This window comes from Petromyzon marinus, chromosome 38 (assembly GCF_048934315.1).
Source record: "Petromyzon marinus isolate PM22_M1 ecotype Great Lakes invasive population chromosome 38, UKy_Petmar_22M1.pri1.0, whole genome shotgun sequence".
In the NCBI taxonomy this organism is placed as follows: Eukaryota; Metazoa; Chordata; class Hyperoartia; order Petromyzontiformes; family Petromyzontidae; genus Petromyzon; species Petromyzon marinus.
In genome coordinates this window covers 3628501-3647603 of record NC_133704.1, presented here as the reverse complement: position 1 = coordinate 3647603, position 19103 = coordinate 3628501, and the positions used below count along the sequence as shown (strand labels likewise).

The 19103-nt window shown below is 58.6% G+C and overlaps 2 protein-coding genes across 5 annotated transcripts in view; one reads left to right on the top strand and one right to left on the bottom strand.

The window, feature by feature from the left end:
- The window catches only part of TEX14 (testis expressed 14, intercellular bridge forming factor), a 112921-nt gene extending 102286 nt beyond the window's left edge, over window positions 1–10635 (top strand). For 2 of the 4 annotated variants that reach the window (XM_076072533.1, XM_076072530.1), the window contains exons 17-27: window positions 621–982; window positions 1435–1563; window positions 1772–1889; window positions 2025–2103; window positions 2779–2912; window positions 3603–3805; window positions 3957–4050; window positions 4441–4716; window positions 4917–5550; window positions 5928–6020; window positions 6513–7105. In XM_076072533.1, coding sequence (XP_075928648.1) covers window positions 621–982; window positions 1435–1563; window positions 1772–1889; window positions 2025–2103; window positions 2779–2912; window positions 3603–3805; window positions 3957–4050; window positions 4441–4716; window positions 4917–5550; window positions 5928–6020; window positions 6513–6744 — 2354 coding nt within the window. In that variant the 3' untranslated portion in view covers window positions 6745–7105. Of the gene's footprint in view, window positions 1–620; window positions 983–1434; window positions 1564–1771; window positions 1890–2024; window positions 2104–2778; window positions 2913–3602; window positions 3806–3956; window positions 4051–4440; window positions 4717–4916; window positions 5551–5927; window positions 6021–6512; window positions 7106–7316; window positions 7391–9688 lie in introns of those variants that run through there. The other 2 variants (XM_076072534.1, XM_076072532.1) reach the window with 2 other exon arrangements.
- LOC116950224 (clathrin heavy chain 1-like) lies at window positions 9493–18430 on the bottom strand. Its single transcript, XM_032967850.2, has 8 exons — window positions 16895–18430; window positions 16005–16224; window positions 15178–15327; window positions 14141–14262; window positions 13521–13688; window positions 12876–12989; window positions 12367–12540; window positions 9493–12254 (listed from the first exon to the last, which is right to left on the bottom strand). The coding sequence occupies exons 1-8, from the start codon at window positions 16946–16948 to the stop codon at window positions 12126–12128; spliced, it is 1131 nt and encodes a 376-aa protein (XP_032823741.1). The 5' UTR covers window positions 16949–18430; the 3' UTR covers window positions 9493–12125.
- Between the last annotated feature and the right edge of the window lie 673 nt (window positions 18431–19103).

The window sequence follows — 19103 nt, the reverse complement described above, 5'->3', positions numbered from 1 at the left end:
TCCCCGAGTCCGAGTGAATTCCAGCCCGAGGCCCGAGTGAGTTCCGGCTCAAATGAGCATCAAGGCGGTGCTCATCTCCTGCTTACAGCCCTGCAGATCCATGGTGGAAATTTCACATTTCTAGGACAACCACTGTTGACTTCCCCACAAAGTGGTACCTATTTTATCGAGCCCGGAGGAATTATGGGCCGAGACAACCACCAACGAACTTACAAGCTTTGGATTGTCAGCCGGTCGCTCTACCGCTGAGCCACCCGGCCGGTTACGGTTCACAGTGAAAATAAAAGTGACCCTGCCGTGCACATGGCCTCCGTCTGTTTACGGAGGGAGGCCACAACAAGGGCAGCGGTTTGAGTAAAACGTTTGGGCAACTCTGCTCCACATCTTGCAGGTTGTCTGTTAACAGCAACTGCAGATGCTGATAACCTCAACGTATCGAGGACCCTGACTCAGTCACAGACACCGGCAGGTGAACGTTACCGCGAGCGTTACTGCGAAGCTCGCGCTGAGAGCCCCGTTGCGTGATTACAAGGAGTCAAAATCTCCGACGGGTTTTCGTGCCGTGCCGCGTGCTGCCGTGAAGCTGGACCGTGAAAACCTACGGCCGTTCTGACGCCCAGCAGGCAGAGCGGAAACGGACGCAGGCTGGGAGGCGGGGACCGTCTTCCCACGCGCGCCGAAATCGGGTAAGGAGGAGAAGCCAGGGGGCTCCGCAACCGCGTCGGTGAACACCAGAGGAGGCGGGGGCACGACGTCGTCCGAGCAGGGCCGCGCAAACTCCGCCCCGTGGGCCTCGGGGACGGGCGAGAAGGGATCCGGGCCGCCCGCCGGAAGCGTCGGGAAGAGCAGCGCGCGGCGGCGGGAGGTGGGGGAGGAGGAGCCGGAGGTGCGTCAGGAGGCGAGCCCGGAGCTGGACGACAGCTTCGTGACCAAGAGGCGCGGGCGGAACACGCCCGGCGTCGTGGCGCAGGCCGGCGTCTCCGTGAGTAGCTACGAGGGCACGGCCGGCGGGCCCGGGGTGCTTGGAGCTGGGCAGGGGCCCCGCATGGCAGCCGTGCGGCGCACAGTGAACCCCCTCTTGACGAGTGGAGGAATCGTCGCGATTGAAGGTCGCGATTCAATTCGCGTTAGAATTTGTTTGACGAATGTTCTCCCATCTCGTTTGTATTGTTTCTTGTTTACTCTGTTTCATGTGAACAGTTTTCTTCACTCCATCAGCCAAAATGTTGTGTATCCAATTCATGCATTGGTAAAATAATAGATTTTCTCCGCGCACGTGAATTGATGCATGCATTAAGAGCGTACAAATCGATTGTAAACAATGCATCGTTACAGGCTTAGAAAACAGGCATCACGGTTGCACTCGTCGCTGCACAGTGTGCACATTCACTCAGCTGGCAAGAACACGGGGCGAGTCGTACATTTTCATTCCAGAGAGTTGCTGTGCACGAGAGGAAGGGGACGATGATCGATGAGTCCGAATATTTCACCCCTGAACTCAACGCGAGGTCACGTCACGCCCAGTTTCTCCATCGCCTGCAGATCCCCGTCGCCAGCGTGGAGGTGAGAGGGCCCACGCATTTTGCATTATCCCTGTGCTTGTTTTACCTGGACCACCCCTCCGCCTTGTTAACCGAGAGACATCCGAGAGTCAACTGCGGGTTTGCTCGAGACAGTCGACTCGGTGTGAAACAGCCGAGGCGTTCGCTCTGCGGGTCGGTGCGCGCGTGCGTTGGGAATTTCACCGGCGATCGCGCGAACGCAACCGCAGGATTTGGCCAGCCCCCAGCTGCGGCGCCAGGGCCTGGTCCGCCCCATCGCGAAGGGCGCGCAGCGCCGGGACCTTCAACAGGAGCATGCCAACGGCGCTGCTGCTCTGCACCGCGCAGGTGGATTTCGCCACTTCGTGCACTGTGACTTCACCTGCAATTTCCCTTGGAACATTAATTGATTGGAACATTAATTTAAACCGGCAGCAAGAGCAGAGATGATGCCTGAATCTTGTTTTCTGACGGAATGTTCAGAAGAGGAGGATGAGGAGAGCGAGGGGTCATCGTCGGATGAGGCCGGGACACCACGACCACCTCTCTCGCCCACCTCAAGGTCGTCATTAGGGGTGTAGCGATGAATCTGTTTTCGTTTTTGAAGAAAATTATTCATTCTTTAATTAATTTGCTACAGAACGACTGTAGCATCAAAAACGACTAGCATCGTGAGCCTTCGCAAGCAGCAGCTGTATTATCACTACACTTTTACTGGTAGGAACGAAGTTGTAAACTGAGTGTAGCAGCCTGCAATGGATTAATCTGTCCGTTCGTCCGTCCGTCCGTCCCCTTTCAATACTTTAACGAAGTGAAATCTCGTGCTGTTGGGTGTAAAATCAGCAATAGACAGCGCAGAGACTTGATATGTCTTATTGCACCCAACATTTGGAAGTCACATTATCTCATTTGCGAACTTCGCTTTTGGGGATGTGGCAAATTCACACACAGCCCACAGCCGAATACAAAATTCCAATGTTCCTACCAGCCCACCCTGCAGGGACCTGTTTTCGAGCACCATATCTGTGTATGTATGTTGAACGTCTTTCGTACCGTACGTAGCCAGCCATACTAATTGGAGGTGCAAAACCGTGGGGAATAATTGGGCATAACACGAGAATTAAGGAAAGCAAGGGAAGCGACTGTGGGGTAGATGTCCCAAGTATGAATTGAACACAGATTTAGACGAGGTTTTGTGCTTGTCATAGACTGCATGTCTTGCCGCCGCCGCCCCCAGGTCGCTGTCTGACACGGGCGAGCTGTCCTGCATCGTGCATGACGCCTCGAAGAGCCAGGCCCACAGCCTCTGCTTGTCGTCCGGCGTGCCTAGCCCGTCTTGCCGAGCCACCGAGAGCACCCCCAAGCAGCCCGGTGAGAGCCGTGGCGTGAGTGGGACGGCCGCCGCCTCCTCCTCCAGCAGCAGGCCCCGGCGGAGCAAACCGTCCATGTTTGTCTCTTTCCCAGATTTGCGAATCACCGCGTGTTGGAGAATGGCCCGTTAAGAAGGATGCATCACAGAACTACTTCTGAGATCCCTCAGAAGTAGTTTTGTGACCTCGTATGCACACTAAAGGAGGCAATGCCCCACACATCCTGCTCCAGCGAGGTGTCCGGCACGTGGCCGCAAAAAAACTGCTGTAAGGGATCGAAATTGAAATTAAGTGAAAAAATGTATTTATTATAAAGTTACATTTGTTTATGAAATTTATTAATGACCAGGCTGAGACCACCAACCGACTACACTTAAGCCGGTTGATCATGGACAGGTGAAACTCGGATTAGAATTCACAAATCTCAGCAATGCCAGCTCAGTATGTGACCTCCCGACCTGAGCCAGCTTCCCACCTTCACTCTATCGTACCTTTAATCCGGCGTTCCTTTGTGAGTGCACTGTCACCTGTTATCCCCGCTTAGCCTATAACACACGATGGCTCTTTAAGTTTGGTTGGTCCATTTTTCAAGTTTTACCACGTCCTGTGAATAAAAATACTAAGATTTAATGAAGGCAAATAAGAACAGTTGAAAATTGCGTTGAATTAGGGTCACCCCTTTGGCCTGCAGCCAGCAGCAAAGCAGCGGCGAGCGACCGGGAAGCGCTGGAGGACACGTCGGTGTGGAGGAGCTTCGGCGACGAGCGGCCCGACAGTTTCACCGCGCCGGCCTCCGGGTTCACCGCCTCCACGTGCCAGGCTCCGCCAACCATGCCCGTCGCGTGCAGCAGCTACAGCAGCGGCGGTGGCGAGGACTGGGACACACCGCGTTCGGTCAGTTCTGGGATCGGTGCAGCTGTGGCAAGCGATCGCTGTCGAAGTCAGGTGCCGGGCACTTGGCAGCAGAAGTTACCTTCACGTTTCTGCATTTTGTGAAAAATATTTGTTGGGCGATTTTTTTTTGTGAAGTTAATTCTCTGCGCAGACTGCCCGGTTGGGGAAGAGCCGGATGGCGCCTGCAGAATCGGACAAGATGGATGCGGGGGCCACGCTCCTTCCTCCCTCGGAGCCTCGTGCAGGTTCGAGGCTTTCACCGCCGCGGCCCGTGTTGGCGCACGGTGCCGCTCTGGACGAATCTCACCCCCCAGTCGAACCGAGACCACGAAACGCGACAACTCATGGAGTCGCCGCCGGGGGTGCCGAATGGTCACACGTTTAGCGCGTAGCGTTCAAAACAATGTCCCCATCGTTTGTGATGTTCTGACGCGCACAAGCCTCACCGCCTTAGGCCAACAACTTGCCCCCAGTGACATCGCCCGCTCACACGGCCCCCTCGCGTTGCCCGTACCGTCTCGTCGGCGGCACGTGGTGTCCCCTGAAAGACACGACACGAACACCGAGCGGCTCCAGTCGATTTGTACCTAGGCCGTGCGTCCCGCGCTGTAACATTAACATCATGTCCTCCGCAGCCCGCGGCGCGGCCGGGCGTCTGCGCCGGGACCGTCCGGGGGGTAGCCCCTCCCACGCTGCCCCCGCTGCGGACGGGCTTCCCCGCGGGGGCCCACGCGCGTTGCCGGGCAGCGCGAGGCCGGCTGCGGCCCACGGTGGGGGGCGTGAGGCCGAGGGAGAGGCCGAGATGGAGCAGCAGGCCGAGGGGGGGTACGAGACGGCGCACTGGGCCGAGGGTTCCCCCGACCGCGCACCGGCGCCGTCCTTCATGTACGACACGTGCAAGGAGACCCCAGGCGAGTTTCTACCCGTCCCCCGCACCCGCTCGACCCCCACGCTCACTCACCCCCGCGCCTGCCCGCCCGCACAAAACGGGACATCGCGTACCGCTTGAGTCTGTGTTTTGCACGTTTTAGAAATTATACGTTTTGCATTCGCGACGAGCTCACTCCCGCACTGTCCCCGTGCTTCACCCGTGGGAGTCTGTGCGATGCAGGGTCGTTCGGCAGGACGTGCGAGTGGGGATCGACCGACGATGCTGACAATGAAAGCAATATGAAGACGGAGACGGCGTCGTCGGCTCCAGGTGAACGAGCGGAGGGGACGACCAGGGTCCCGGCATCTGATACCGACGGTGCCGCTGGCGGAGGCGGTGGGGGTAGCGGAGAAGGCGGAGAAGACGGAAAAGACGGAGACGGTGGCGAGGAGACCGCGGGCGAGATGGTGACGGCCACCGCGCTGGACGAGCACGACGTCCAGGGCGGCGCGTCCGGCTCGCGGCCCAGCGACAGCGGGAGCTCCGTGGACGAGATGAACTCGGCCTTCCTGAGCCTGGACACGACGGCGGCGCTGGCGAGGGAGAGCACCTGGAAAGAGGAGGTGGAGTGGGAGGAAGGGGCGGCCGGCCAAGGGGCGGAGGAGGTTTCTTCCCACTGGCCGGCAGGCGACGCAGAGGAGGCTTCCTCGCGCGGCAAGCAGCCGCGCACGGTCTCCCCGAGCCACACGGCTGCTGCTCCTGCTGCTCCTGCTGCTGCTGCTGCTGCTTGTGGAGGAGGAGAACGAGGCCACGATGGCGACGATCATAGGCCTGAGCGGACGTGGTCTGTGGTGGTCACCGAGGAGGGCATCAGGTACCGGCGCACACGCCACCAATGACTCTTACGCAGTCAGCAGGCCACCGTCCATTCTGATACTGCCTTGGCAGTGGTGCACAAGCACAAATAACTCAAAACTCGGCACGTTCGTCAATAGCACTGCACTGAAGAGGAAACACGGAGAGGAGGTGACGTATGTCGCAATGGCCCGTCTTCGTGGCAAGAGACATTTGATCCTGCATATTTGTCCAAAACGTCGCCTATCGTCTATTCTCTCCTCTTCAGGGCCCTGTTATTGACGAGCGTGCGTAGTTTTAGTTCGACGCGCGTGGTTGTTCTGCGTTGGTGTCGTGCGATCGCCATGTCCGCGCGCGTTGGTTGATCCGCGCGCTCCGTCTTGTTGAACGGACCAGGGCTGGCGGCGCGACCCCCAGCCCGGCTCTGACCAGGGCCCCACATGAGGCACAGCAGGACAGGGACAGCCTCGAGGAGGACAGCGACTCGGGGTGAGCGTCTGCGAGATTCATGGCGTAGTGAGCTTGCGAGCAGACAGACTCACAGCCTATAACAATACGTTCTACCATTTCTGGAAATCGAACGGGTGTTAGGGTGTTAAAACACCAAACAGAATACTTTTATAAGGAATCCTGTCTGCAGTATCCACACGTACTTATGGTGAACATGCAAACAAAAACCATGCTCTGATAACAATATATGCATTACCTTTGAAACTGATTGGTCCACACCAGAGACAGCTTTCTTTAGAGCCTAGTCTCAAAGTGTTAGACCAGAGGACGCCAAAAAGCGAACAGCACAAAGACAATGCCACTATCAGCCTCTTGCCGGCTTTGTTACGTGCCCTCCACATTGAGGGTGCGAAATGGTGGGACGCGCAGCGGGCAGTTCTTGTGCGACGCCTCGATTTGTCTCGGCGGCGCTCCCATCACCCGCGCTTGACTGGCGAGGATGCGGTGTGCTCCTGCGGTCGTCGAGTTTAGCGGCGAGGAGGAGGAGGAGGGGGAGGCCGCGAAGAGGAGCAAGAAAGGGGCGCGACCTTCCAGTGGCGATCCGCCCGCCACAAAGTCAGCGGACGCGTCGCTATTGCCCCACTTCACCGTTGCCGGTACCAGCTGTGTCCAATCCCGTGTGTGGGAACCGTCCACGCAATCCACATTCCCACCGACCACTGCACACACACACCCCGCACACAGACTAAGATCCCCCAAATAGCCGAAACAGACTGTTGGCAAGTGCTGTTAGCGAGCACCTAATAAGGCCGCTATGGCACACGTGGGGGGTGGGTGGCAAGCACCACGCCCGGCCGCCTTTAGTGGGCAATGTTTACACTTCATTTGCGGCCAAGTCGACCTAGGGGAGGCCCAGGACTGGTTCATATAATCGTCACTGGTGTTGGTGGCCATAAGCAGGAATCTTACTCGGGTGGCTGGGTTCGTAGCACAGCACGTAAACTGCTACACTATAGCCCCCCACCGCACACACACCCACCCACCCACCACCCACGCGCATCCAACCCGCACCCACCCACTGCACACACTTTTTCAATAAAGGACAGTACAGCCTTAACTGAAAATCATAGCAGTGCCTGGTTGTGTTGCTTAATTGACTCCCCTATTAATACACAGTGATCGAAAACACCCACACGATGGTGTCACGCAGGGAGATATTATTTGTTGAAATCTATTAAAATTATAAACAGCCCAATTGCACGCCTTGCCCCTTCCCCATTACTCAGCGCACGGTGCACACCGCGCGCTCTGCCTTCTCACGCTCCCCCTGAGCAGGCAGCAACAGCTCGGAGCCGGCACGGGTGGAGACTCCCATCCGGGTGGCCCAGACTCCACGCCAGACTTAAAAGGTAGTGGCACCACTCCGCACATCCTCACGCAGGCTCCTTACAGGCAGCCCATCCTGGGGAGATCGAGAAACCTGGAGACGAGCCAGGTAGGCCTGGAGATGGGCCAAGAAGACCTGGAGATGGGCCAGGTAGACCTGGAGACGGGCCAGGTAGACCTGGAGATGGGCCAGGTAGACCTGGAGACGGGCCAGGTAGACCTGGAGATGGGCTACGTAGACCTGGAGACGGGCCAGGTAGACCTGGAGATGGGCCAGGTAGACCTGGAGACGGGCCAGGTAGACCTGGAGATGGGCCAAGAAGACCTGGAGATGGGCCAGGTAGACTTGGAGATGGGCCAGGTAGACCTGGAGACGGGCCAGGTAGACCTGGAGATGGGCCAGGTAGACCTGGAGATGGGCCAGGTAGACCTGGAGATGGGCCAGGTAGACCTGGAGACGGGCCAGGTAGACCTGGAGACGGGCCAGGTAGACCTGGAGACGGGCCAGGTAGACCTGGAGACGGGCCAGGTAGACCTGGAGATGGGCCAGGTAGACCTGGAGACGGGCCAAGAAGACCTGGAGACGGGCCAAGAAGACCTGGAGAAGGGCCAGGTAGACCTGGAGATGGGCCAAGAAGACCTGGAGATGGGCCAGGTAAACCTGGAGATGGGCCAGGTAGGCCTGGGGATGGGCCAGGTAGACCTGGAGATGGGCCAGGTAGACCTGGAGATGGGCCAAGAAGACCTGGAGACCGGCCAGGTAGACCTGGAGACGGGCCAGGTAGACCTGGAGACGGGCCAGGTAGACTTGGAGATGGGCCAGGTAGACCTGGAGACGGGCCAGGTAGACTTGGAGATGGGCCAGGTAGACCTGGAGACGGGCCAGGTAGACCTGGAGATGGGCCAAGAAGACCTGGAGACGGGCCAGGTAGACCTGGAGATGGGCCAGGTAGACCTGGAAACGGGCCAGGTAGACCTGGAGATAGGCCAGGTAGACCTGGAGACGGGCCAGGTAGACCTGGAGATGGGCCAGGTAGACCTGGAGACGGGCCAAGAAGACCTGGAGACGGGCCAAGAAGACCTGGAGAAGGGCCAGGTAGACCTGGAGATGGGCCAAGAAGACCTGGAGATGGGCCAGGTAAACCTGGAGATGGGCCAGGTAGGCCTGGGGATGGGCCAGGTAGACCTGGAGATGGGCCAGGTAGACCTGGAGATGGGCCAAGAAGACCTGGAGATGGGCCAGGTAGACCTGGAGATGGGCCAGGTAGACCTGGAGATGGGCCAGGTAAGACCTGGAGATGGGCCAAGAAGACCTGGAGATGGGCCAGGTAGACCTGGAGATGGGCCAGGTAGACCTGGAGATGGGCCAGGTAGACCTGGGGATGGGCCAGGTAGACCTGGAGACGGGCCAGGTAGACCTGGAGATGGGCCAGGTAAGACCTGGAGATGGGCCAAGAAGACCTGGAGATGGGCCAGGTAGACCTGGAGATGGGCCAGGTAGACCTGGAGATGGGCCAGGTAGACCTGGAGACGGGCCAGGTAGACCTGGAGACGGGCCAGGTAGACCTGGAGACGGGCCAGGTAGACCTGGAGACGGGCCAGGTAGACCTGGGGATGGGCCAGGTAGACCTGGAGATGGGCCAAGAAGACCTGGGGATGGGCCAGGTAGGCCTGGGGATGGGCCAGGTAGACCTGGGGATGGGCCAGGTAGACCTGGGGATGGGCCAGGTAGACTTGGAGACGGGCCAGGTAGACCTGGAGATGGGCCAGGTAGATCTGGAGATGGGCCAGGTAGACCTGGAGATGGGCCAGGTAGGCCTGGGGATTGGCCAGGTAGACCTGGAGATGGGCCAAGAAGACCTGGAGATGGGCCAGGTAGACCTGGAGATGGGCCAGGTAGACCTGTAGATGGGCCAGGTAGACCTGGAGACGGGCCAGGTAGACCTGGAGACGGGCCAGGTAGACCTGGAGATGGGCCAGGTAGACCTGGAGACGGGGAGACTGGGAGACATGCAGAAATTCTACAGGAACTGACAACAATTTTAGTGAACTTAAGGCAGTTGTGAAATTGAACGTTTAAAAGCACCGTGCCCGACGAACATTAAACATGAAAAAAGCTCCCATGAATGTTTCATAAACATCTTTTATTCCAAAAATAGACAACTTTTGCAAATCGGCAATATATTTAGAGCTGACGTTTTAAAATTATTTTTTCAGAAATAGAGTTTGGCATTTAGAGACGTTTTATATTCGTCAAAACATCAGCTGATCGTGTTTGCGTGCGATAACAAATCTCGTGCACCGTGCCCTGTCGTCTCCAGAGCGAGGGGTCCGGACCAGGCTGCCCGCACCGACTGTGAAATGACCGCACCACGGCCCTGACCTCCCCCACCCACCACCACCCCCTCACCCACTCATCCCACCTCCCGTCCACAAATCGCCAAGCGACAAGGGTTGCCACCTCTGAGGAACTATAAAATTGGGACACATCGTCTGAAGATGTGTTCCAATTTTTGCCGCGTCCCAAACATATCAATCCTGGAACGCTTTGTGGGGAAAGTCATCAGTTCTTGTCTTATGGATACACCCGCCCCCTCCAAAGGAATGTAGAGTTTACACCACTGGCCCAGGGCTGTAAATAGATGAGGTGGGGAGGAAGAATCTCGCAGTAGGCGAGGGGCGCACGCAGGGGACATGAATCGACTGGAGTTGGTTTATTGCTACTCAACTCACGACTAAGACCCCGCGAGACTCGGAACATCCTGGGAAGAATCGCAGCCTTCCCAGGACTCTCAACAAGTGGACGGTCCTGGGAAAACCAGCAATGGCACCTCGGCGCTGAAAAGCAACGTTGAAAATTATAACGTTACAAACAGCGAAATAAAACGTTCGCATGTGGTTGAGTTGCAGAACCGTAGTCTTGAGTTACAAAATATTGGAATAGTGACCCTGGCCGAGGTTATTATGATGCAGATAAAATTAGTATTTTGCCGGCGTAAAATTATGACGGCGGAGCCAAACGTTCCATGAATATCATAGGAGCAGTAGCAGCAGCTGGGGGGGGTCCGGGCAGGCGGTGCGGGAGGAAGACACAGGGGGCTTTAGTTGTGCCCTCTGTGCCAGCCGTGCCCTCTGTGCCCGTCCGAGAGAATCCATCCCACGACTGTTCTCTCCGAGCCGCCGTCGCCTCGTGTGGCAATTTTGTGTTTACGTTTATATGCTTCACGAGTTGAAATAAAGAAGTTGTTGTTTGACTTTGGCAAAGCAACGCTGCGTTCATCTCCTTCACTCAACCCCCACCCTTGCTGTACGTGTACAGCACAGCCATTTTTGGCAATCCACCGCTGGATGATGGCCTCCTCACACGATGCTGCGGGCCTTGGGGGTTATTTCACCATACTTCACCACACTGGCCAGTGCAGGTTTACAAGTACAGTACAACAGATTGTTGCTGCACTACTTACAACACAGCCTTGCAAACCTATGGCACCAGCTGTATTGCATGGTGGTCGCCCATCTGAACACTGTCTGGGCGCAACATCGTTTAGCTTCCCAGGTCGACTGGGGTCGGCGCAGGTGGGCGGCCTGCTGGTGGTTTAGCCGTAGGCTCCGTCTCTCGCGGTTGCGTTGAATAGCACTGCATGCAGCATGATCGTGAAATAAATCGCCGCATTCGTTGGGGGTGGAACGATTGATTGACTCGGCAGGTGAATGGCCGCGCCTCTAGTGGCCGCAGAGTTGACTCAACGTACAGAACTGCAATACCCGCGATTCGATGCACGAATCAATGCGTCATTCCACCCCTAATAAATATGCATTCGATATTTACAACGCTCTGCGTGCTCCGCAACCCTGCTGTTTTTGATAACGCATCACAGCAGTGTGAACAGCCAAAGCTCTTCAAATATTTATAACGCGTATACACATTAAAAAATGCAATCATGCATAGTTAATAAGGGGATACTGTAAACATGTCGCAATGTTGCTTTCAGCGTCCGGCAGAGGGCTCCGCGAAGCCACGGCCGCGAGTCCGTGACGCGAGTGTCCCGCAGGGTGGCTGACGGGGGGAGGGCCTCGCTTGGCAGGAGACGTCGCGACACTCGGGAGTACCCGCGTCTCACCCGCTCCGAGTTCCCCCGTCAGCAGCATTCGGCTCCGTGCCCTTTGGCGTGGCTTGGGAGAGGGACGGCTGCCACCGTGGGGTTGGCACGGCAAAGTGGTCCACGCCCACCGGAGGAGGGCAGGGGCCAGACGGGACACTCTGGCACCGTGCCCGCGTTGCTCAGCGAAGCCGAACTCGACGCCTCCGTGGGGGAATGACGACGCCTCTCGGCAAACGAGGTGGATTTGAAAACGATCCGGGTTTTGGCGCGTTCGTGCGGTTGGCATGGCGTCGTCCAAATGTGCGTCTGCGTTACACATTCGGCCTACGCCTTCAGAGATGAATGCGTGTGGTTTAAAGGCTTGAACATCCCACAAAGAGCCCCTCGATATTTTCTCCACTTAACTTGGAAGGGTTTTTTTGTATCCTCACGAGTTTAGCTTGGCACTGCAGTCGCCCACGTCCGCGTCCCAGTTCCTCGCCAACGGCGCAGGTGCTCAGCAGCTACGTGCATCTCTGTGTCTCGGGGGGCGCCTTGCAGCAGCGCCCCGCGAATAGCGACGACCCCACGTGGGTCTCGCACAGCGTCGCCGCCAGCCGCACGGGACGGCACGGCGAGCGGGTTGTCCGGCCAGACCGGCGCTGCGCGGCGAGCGTCACACGGCCGTGATCTTCCGAGCCGAGTCCCTGCGGGAGTCGAGCAGGCGGCGCAGGACGGTGGAACGCGGGGCGTGGGGCGGCACGCAGCGAAGGAGCGCCTCCTCCCGCACGCAGATGGACAGCACCTGCGGCGAGCGCACCGCGCCGGTCAGCCACGCTCACCGCCCCCGCTCTCCCCCCCGTCCCCGCGATGTCCCGAACGCGGCGGCGACGACGGCATCGATGGGGGGGCCTCACCTGGCCGCTGCGGCTGACGCCGAGGATGCCGTGGGTGCGGGGGTCCGGCACGGAGGCGAACACGGTGTGCGTGCCGATGCGCTGGCAGCAGAGCACGGTCGCCGTGTCCGCGTCCGCCACGAACAGCAGCCCGTACTTGCTGAGCACCAGCACCAGACCCTGCCGGCACAGCACCTGGGGGTGGGGAGGTCAGTGGGGGGCCGTTTCAATCGCTGGGGGGTACGAGTTGGCCTCGGTTGAGCGATAGTGCAGGGCTTTATGACAGATGGACCACGTTTCGAAATCACCGATGATTGTGTGCGTGCGGTTTTTTTTTTAGCAAGGCAGAAACCGACGCTAAAATGGATCGTCCTTTTCGGTCGAAGCGACGACGTCACCCCGCGGCGTCGCGCGCCGATGACATCCTCCCGAAAGACTGCCAACGCGCGTTGGAAAGCGCTACGTGATCGGGGAGCGTGCGAGCTCTCCCGTTTCATGTCGAAGCGCAGGCGAGCGCGCGGCAGAGGCACCTGCACGCTGACGGGGAAGTCGCGCGCCTCGGTGAGCGGGAAGAGCAGGCTGTCCGAGTGGCTCGTGAGCGCCGAGTTCCCCTGGCGGTGCGGCCCCAGCTCCACCACGTGCACCTGTTTACGCAAACGCACGCACGCACGCTCACGTGACCGACGTGCACGTCGCGCACGCGCAGGTCTTCGTGTGAATCCACTGCTGGATGAGGCCCTCACTACCCCCCCCCCCCCCCACCCGAGGTGATTTGACCGCACGCTGGTCGGTGCGGGTTGGTGGAGGCCGGCAGCATAGACGCCGAAGCATAGTACAGCACAACAATGGACTTTGCTGCGTCATCCAGCAGCAGAGTGACCGTGGCTGATCATCATAATGACGACGACGGTGGTGGTGGTGGTGGTGGCCGGCTCTCCGGGCTACAACACGCTCGGCGACTCCCGAGAGATCTGCCGAGACCATACTCACGCCCGGTGATTCGAACCGCGGGCGACATCGCGAGCGATATTCGCCAACGGTCGTTGCTTTAGCGAGCGCGCACGCACTAGGGCGGCCGGTGGCAGGCGCGGGCTGGGGGGGGGGGGGGGGGGCCCGGGTTAGCACCGCGAGCGTCGGGGGGGAGACGCCGGATGCCGAGAGAAGGGAGCGGCCACCTTGCCCTTGTGGCCGGCGCCGCGGCGCTGGGCGGCGACGAGGAGCACGGAGGGCCCGGGGTTGGCCGAGAGCGCCAGCTCGGCGAGCGCCACGGCCTGCGCCTCGATCACCTGGTCGAGCCGCGTGTGGCGCGAGTAGAGCTGCGTGAGGCCCTGAACGCAGCCCGTCTGCGGCACAGAGTCGGGGAGTTGCTCTCAGACCACGGAGTTTGTGTCCCGTGGGTCAAGAGTAATACGTGGGTGTAGGCAACCGTGCTGATCGGAGGTGTAACTCGACATCGCTGGGCAGGACTCTCCCGAAAGACGTTCACGAGGCTCGGTGAGGCTTTCCTGGGTAAACGAGCGTCCTCATAACAACGTTTTGGACCCAGGGGTAAAACTGCTGTCGGAGCAATACGACTCCTCCCCCTGTTGAAAAATGACCCCGCAACACCCGGGGGGGGGGGGGGGGTCAGAGTGCTTTGTTTCTACGCTGTTCTAACCAAACGATTCCCCACCGACCGCCCCCGGGGTTCGGAATGACGTTCGGCGTTCCGATCCTCTGTGGGGGTGGGGGGATTGAACGCAGATCCATCCGCCGCGTCCCGCGTCTCCTCCCCACGCTCCCCGCGGCCGCTCACCCGGTCGAGGTAGAGCCCGGTGAGCGCCAGCCACTGTCCCGCCGGGTCGCCCCGGTAGCCCACGAGCTCGGCGCCGCGCAGCTTGGCGTGCCGCGAGAACACCTCCTCGGGCTCCACCTCTCCTAGCGGCGCAGGTGGCACACGGGACGGGTCACGGCACAGGCGCCCGCACGGCGCGGGGCGCGCCGCTCTGTGTTTGTGCGTGTGCCGGACGGTTCACCGAGTGTACAACAAGCCAACGCACACCGTGCCGTCGCCTCCCGGCGAGAGGCGCGCGCAGCTCACGTGCTCCGACGGGATGCCCAGCTCGGTCAGCTGTGCTGGCTAGTAATCGGTGTTGGCTAGTACGCTATACGCACGTACGAGTAGTAATAATAATTACATGTATATAGCGCTCTTCATCAAGCATCTCAAAGCGCTGTACAGGACAAAGCAGCAGCAGACACCCAGCATAATAATAATAATATATTTTGAGAATCATTTACGAAATGAACTAAAAGTTTAATAGGCGGAAGCGTATAAATAGGTTTTAAGGCGAATTTTAAAAATGTCCACAAACTCAGAGATCCTGAAATCTAGTATGCTGGAAGGACCAGTCCCCGTGTGTGCCGGCTAGTCCTCTGTGTTGGCTAGTACGCTCGAGGGACCAGTCCCCGTGTGTGCCGGCTAGTCCTCTGTGTTGGCTAGTACGCTAGAGGGACCAGTCCCCGTGTGTGCTGGCTAGTCCTCTGTGTTGGCTAGTATGCTAGAGGGACCAGTCCCCGTGCGTGCTGGTTAGTCCTCTGTGTTGGCTAGTACGCTGGAGGGACCAGTCCCCGTGTGTGCCGGCTAGTACTCTGTGTTGGCTAGTACGCTAGAGGGACCAGTCCCCGTGTGTGCTGGCTAGTCCTCTGTGTTGGCTAGTACGCTGGAGGGACCAGTCCCCATGTGTGCTGGCTAGTCCTCTGTGTTGGCTAGTACGCTGGAGGGACCAGTCCCCGTGTGTGCCGGCTAAGTCCTCTGTACCAGCGTGCCCGGTGGACTGTGGCGGTACTCACGCTGCACGGCCCAGTGCAGCACAGCGGCGTCGGTGACCAGGCAGAGCGTGTCCCGGTCCAGCCAGACCCAGAACTCCACGCCCTGCATCACGCGGCACTGGCTCACCAGCCGCTTGCTCTCCACGTCGAATACCTGCACAACTGTACCTGCTGCAAGTGCCCGCGTCGCACGACAGACAGCAAGTGGCGGTGATGTCACCACGGCGCTTGTGCCTCGGTGCACCTTGAGTCCACGCCTGCGCGTTCGCTCCGACGTTCGCTCCGACGTTCGCTCCGACGCTCTCACGCACTGCAAGCAGGTGGTTTTGGCCGAACGGAATGGAAATGGGGTCGTGTATTTTGGTCGCATGTAACAAAGCCGACGGGAGGCAGCGGCGGTGTAGTGGTTAGTGCACCGCGCTGTGAACCTGGCAACCTAAGTTCAATAACCATCCACGGCTAACATCGTTTGGCGAGTGGCATCTGCCCGTTCACCGGCCGGCCTGGTCAAGTTGACATTGCACGGCGAAACCTTCATGCAACGGTAGATCGACAACATAGCTGCTGCATACGTGTCTTTTGATCCCATACATTTTGGGGACTCGGACAAAGTTAATCATTGCCGCAGAATCTCACGACAAATATGAAGCTGGCAGTAAATCGCATCGCGGTCGTTCACCAGACCAGCGCAGAGGGCAATGTTCTTGTTTGCGCTATCATCGAGCACGAGAAGACCATCAATGATTTATCCAATAATTATTAATCCACTTGAACCGCTGAGAGTTGCCGATCGCGAGCGCGGTGGTGGCGGCGGCGGCGGCGGTGGCGGCGGGGGGCGCGCGAGGCACCTCTGAGCGCGACGAGCGGCCGGCCCGGGTTGGCCACGGCCGAGTCCACGTGGCCCACGGGCCAACTGCGGCGCTCGGCCGGCCGGCGCGGGTCCACGAGGGAGACGCGCGAGCGGTGGGGGGCTCCGGGGTCCGTGTGGCGGGCGCACACCGTGCCGTCGACTCCCAGCGAGACGCGCGCGCAGCTCACCTGCTCCGACGGGATGCCCAGCTCGGTCAGCTGTGGTGATCAGGGGTTTAGGGTCAAGGGGTGGGGGGGGGGGTCATGGGTCACTCAGTGGCTAACCACGCAAGCGTTGTCGTCGTCGTGTTTAATGCCATTGTAGTGGACGGGGTTATGTTTTTTTTAAGAGTAGACCGCACGTCCCTCCAGCTAACAACACGTGCCCCCCCCCCGCCTCCCCAACCACGTCGTATGATTCTGTCGTCTTCCAAAATGTTGACGCCAATTTGGCGTAATCAGATGAAACGTCGATCTGGGATTCTCGCAGAGCAACGAGCTAACCGGCGTGCGAGAGAGAATGGTTTACAGACGAGATCACACAACTACTTCTGGGATGCTTTTAAATCATATTTTTAGAGTGCACTTACCCACACGCACTGCACGAGAGATGTTCATCGCAGAACGATCAAGGTGATATTTTTAGTTCTCAACTTTAAGTGGAAAGCTAAATTTAACCTGATGGGGTTTTTGTTTTTTTTGCACAGTCATTGCTGCCCAGGCTTAGACCGTCATCAACTCGCTGTGTTTGCGAATCCAGTTTAATCAACGGTGGGCTGACACCCCGACTCAAACCCAGGTTTCCCCGTCGTGCCGGACCAGGACTCTGACCGCCCCGGGCCTCCCCGGCCACCCCTCGGTGCTCGAGGTCGTCAACGTGTCCCGTTACCTGCACCAGTTGGAGCACGCTGATGGGTGAGCTGGTCTCCGGCTCACCTGCCATGGGACCACATGGCTCCTACCCACACCCTCGCCACACGAGGCCCCATCCTCACGTCGCCAGTCTCCCTCGGTCGGCCTCCTCGACGCCGCTGTGCCCCCTGCAGCCACCTAGCAGTCTTGCAGAGATCGCCGAATTCCACGCGTTCCCTCCATACAGGGAGGGTCACGGAAGACGCGCGGCGCGACTGCCCTTCTCCGGTCTCAGCACGCCCGCGCCCGCCAGAGATCCAGACCGGCCCGGCACGCCGACTCGACAGGCGCCTTGACCCCCGTGTCCACAGGTGTCCCCGGCTTCAGGTTGACCCTCACAGCGCGCCCGCGCGGGTCGCCGTTCCCAGGTGAGCGGCTCGCCCTGGGCTGCGGCGGCCCGAGGCGACTTTGGCAGTGAAGGTCACGGGGAGAGGGGCCGCGTGGGCGCGCACGCGAGGAGAGGACGGCCACGGTCCACGCGGGACCAAAGTGCAGCGCGCGTCCACGACGCCGCCGCCGACTCGACGGAGAAGCGAAACCTCCGAACTGGCAGCGTCTCCGCTCGCATCGGCGGCGGAGTTGTCCCTGCCCACCTTCGCGCCCGAGCGCCGCCCTCGATCCGCCCGTGTCACGGACACACGCCCTGCCCGCTGCCGCTGCTGCTCTTACCCCCGGCGCCCCGCGCTTGGGAACTTGCGCGGCTGATGGGCAGGTGACGTAGAGGGGAGTCGAGCTGGGTTATCGGCTACGACTGGCGATGGGGATTCCGGGGCTTCCTTTAAAAAAACAACAGCGGCTGCTGCTGCTGCTGCGGTCGCGACGGCTGAGGCTGCGGCACGGTAAACATCCCACCCAGCGGGTTCCCTCCACCCCCCCCCACTGCCGCCCGGGGCCACGCGGCCCCGACGTGTCGACACCTGCCTGCCTGCCTCTCCCGCACGTCTTAAGGATGCTCGAGCAGGGACGGAGGCCAGGGCCAGGCTCGGCGACACTCGGGGCATGCCGGGGCTTTGTCACGCTGCCTCGTGACCCGTGCAGACAGCAGGCGTGCAATGTGGTGCGTGATGCCGCGTGGCGTGCAATGTGGTGCGTGTTGCCACTTGTCGTACAATGTGGTGCGTGTTGCCACGTGTCGTACAATGTGGTGCGTGTTGCCACGTGTTGTACAATGTGGTGCGTGTTGCCACGTGTCGTACAATGTGGTGCGTGTTGCCACGTGTCGTACAATGTGGTGCGTGTTGCCACGTGTCGTACAATGTGGTGCGTGATGCCACGTGTCGTACAATGTGGTCCGTGATGCCACGTGGCGTGCAATGTGGTGCGTGTTGCCACGTGTCGTACAATGTGGTGCGTGTTGCCACGTGTTGTACAGTGTGGTGCGTGTTGCCACGTGTCGTACAGTGTGGTGCGTGTTGCCACGTGTTGTACAGTGTGGTGCGTGTTGCCACGTGTCGTACAGTGTGGTGCGTGTTGCCACGTGTTGTACAGTGTGGTGCGTGTTGCCACGCGTTTGCTGGGCTGACCCCGTGATGTGGCTGTCTGCATGTTTTAAGCAACGCCTCCTTAAGAGGGGGGCGACTTTTGGAAAGTTTTTTTTACGAGAAATGTAAAAACAATGCGCCGATCTGCTGTTTTTGGTCAAAATGTAACTAATTAATCTTTTCAATAATTAATGCAGGTATGCATACGTAATGGACTAATTATTGACAGAGAAAACTAATAAAGTATAAAATAGTTTGCATAAAAAACACCACAGTACCGACTTGCGGACAGTATTTTTAATGTATTTTTTTTTCTTTTTGTAAACGAACGTTAACCAAGTACACCTGATTTACAATAAATTATCAATAGTTCGAGGCAATACGGAAATAATACATGCTAGATCTCTGGGTAAAAAAAAATCACCATTTCACTGCATATACCTCACTGGACGTTGCATTACAACATTGTCATATTTAGACTTAAAACTTTCGTGACTGCAGGAATTCATATTCTTGGTTCTTTCGGTAAAGTCACGTAGATAGAAAACAAAAATCAAAATTAAAAGCAAAAAATCCACGATGTTTCGATCGCAACACAAGCGGTCTTCTTCTCTCCACCTGAAGAAGACCGCTGGTGCTGCGATCGAAACGTCGTGGGTTTTTTGCTTAAAATTTTTGTTTTCTATCTACGTGACTTTACCGAAA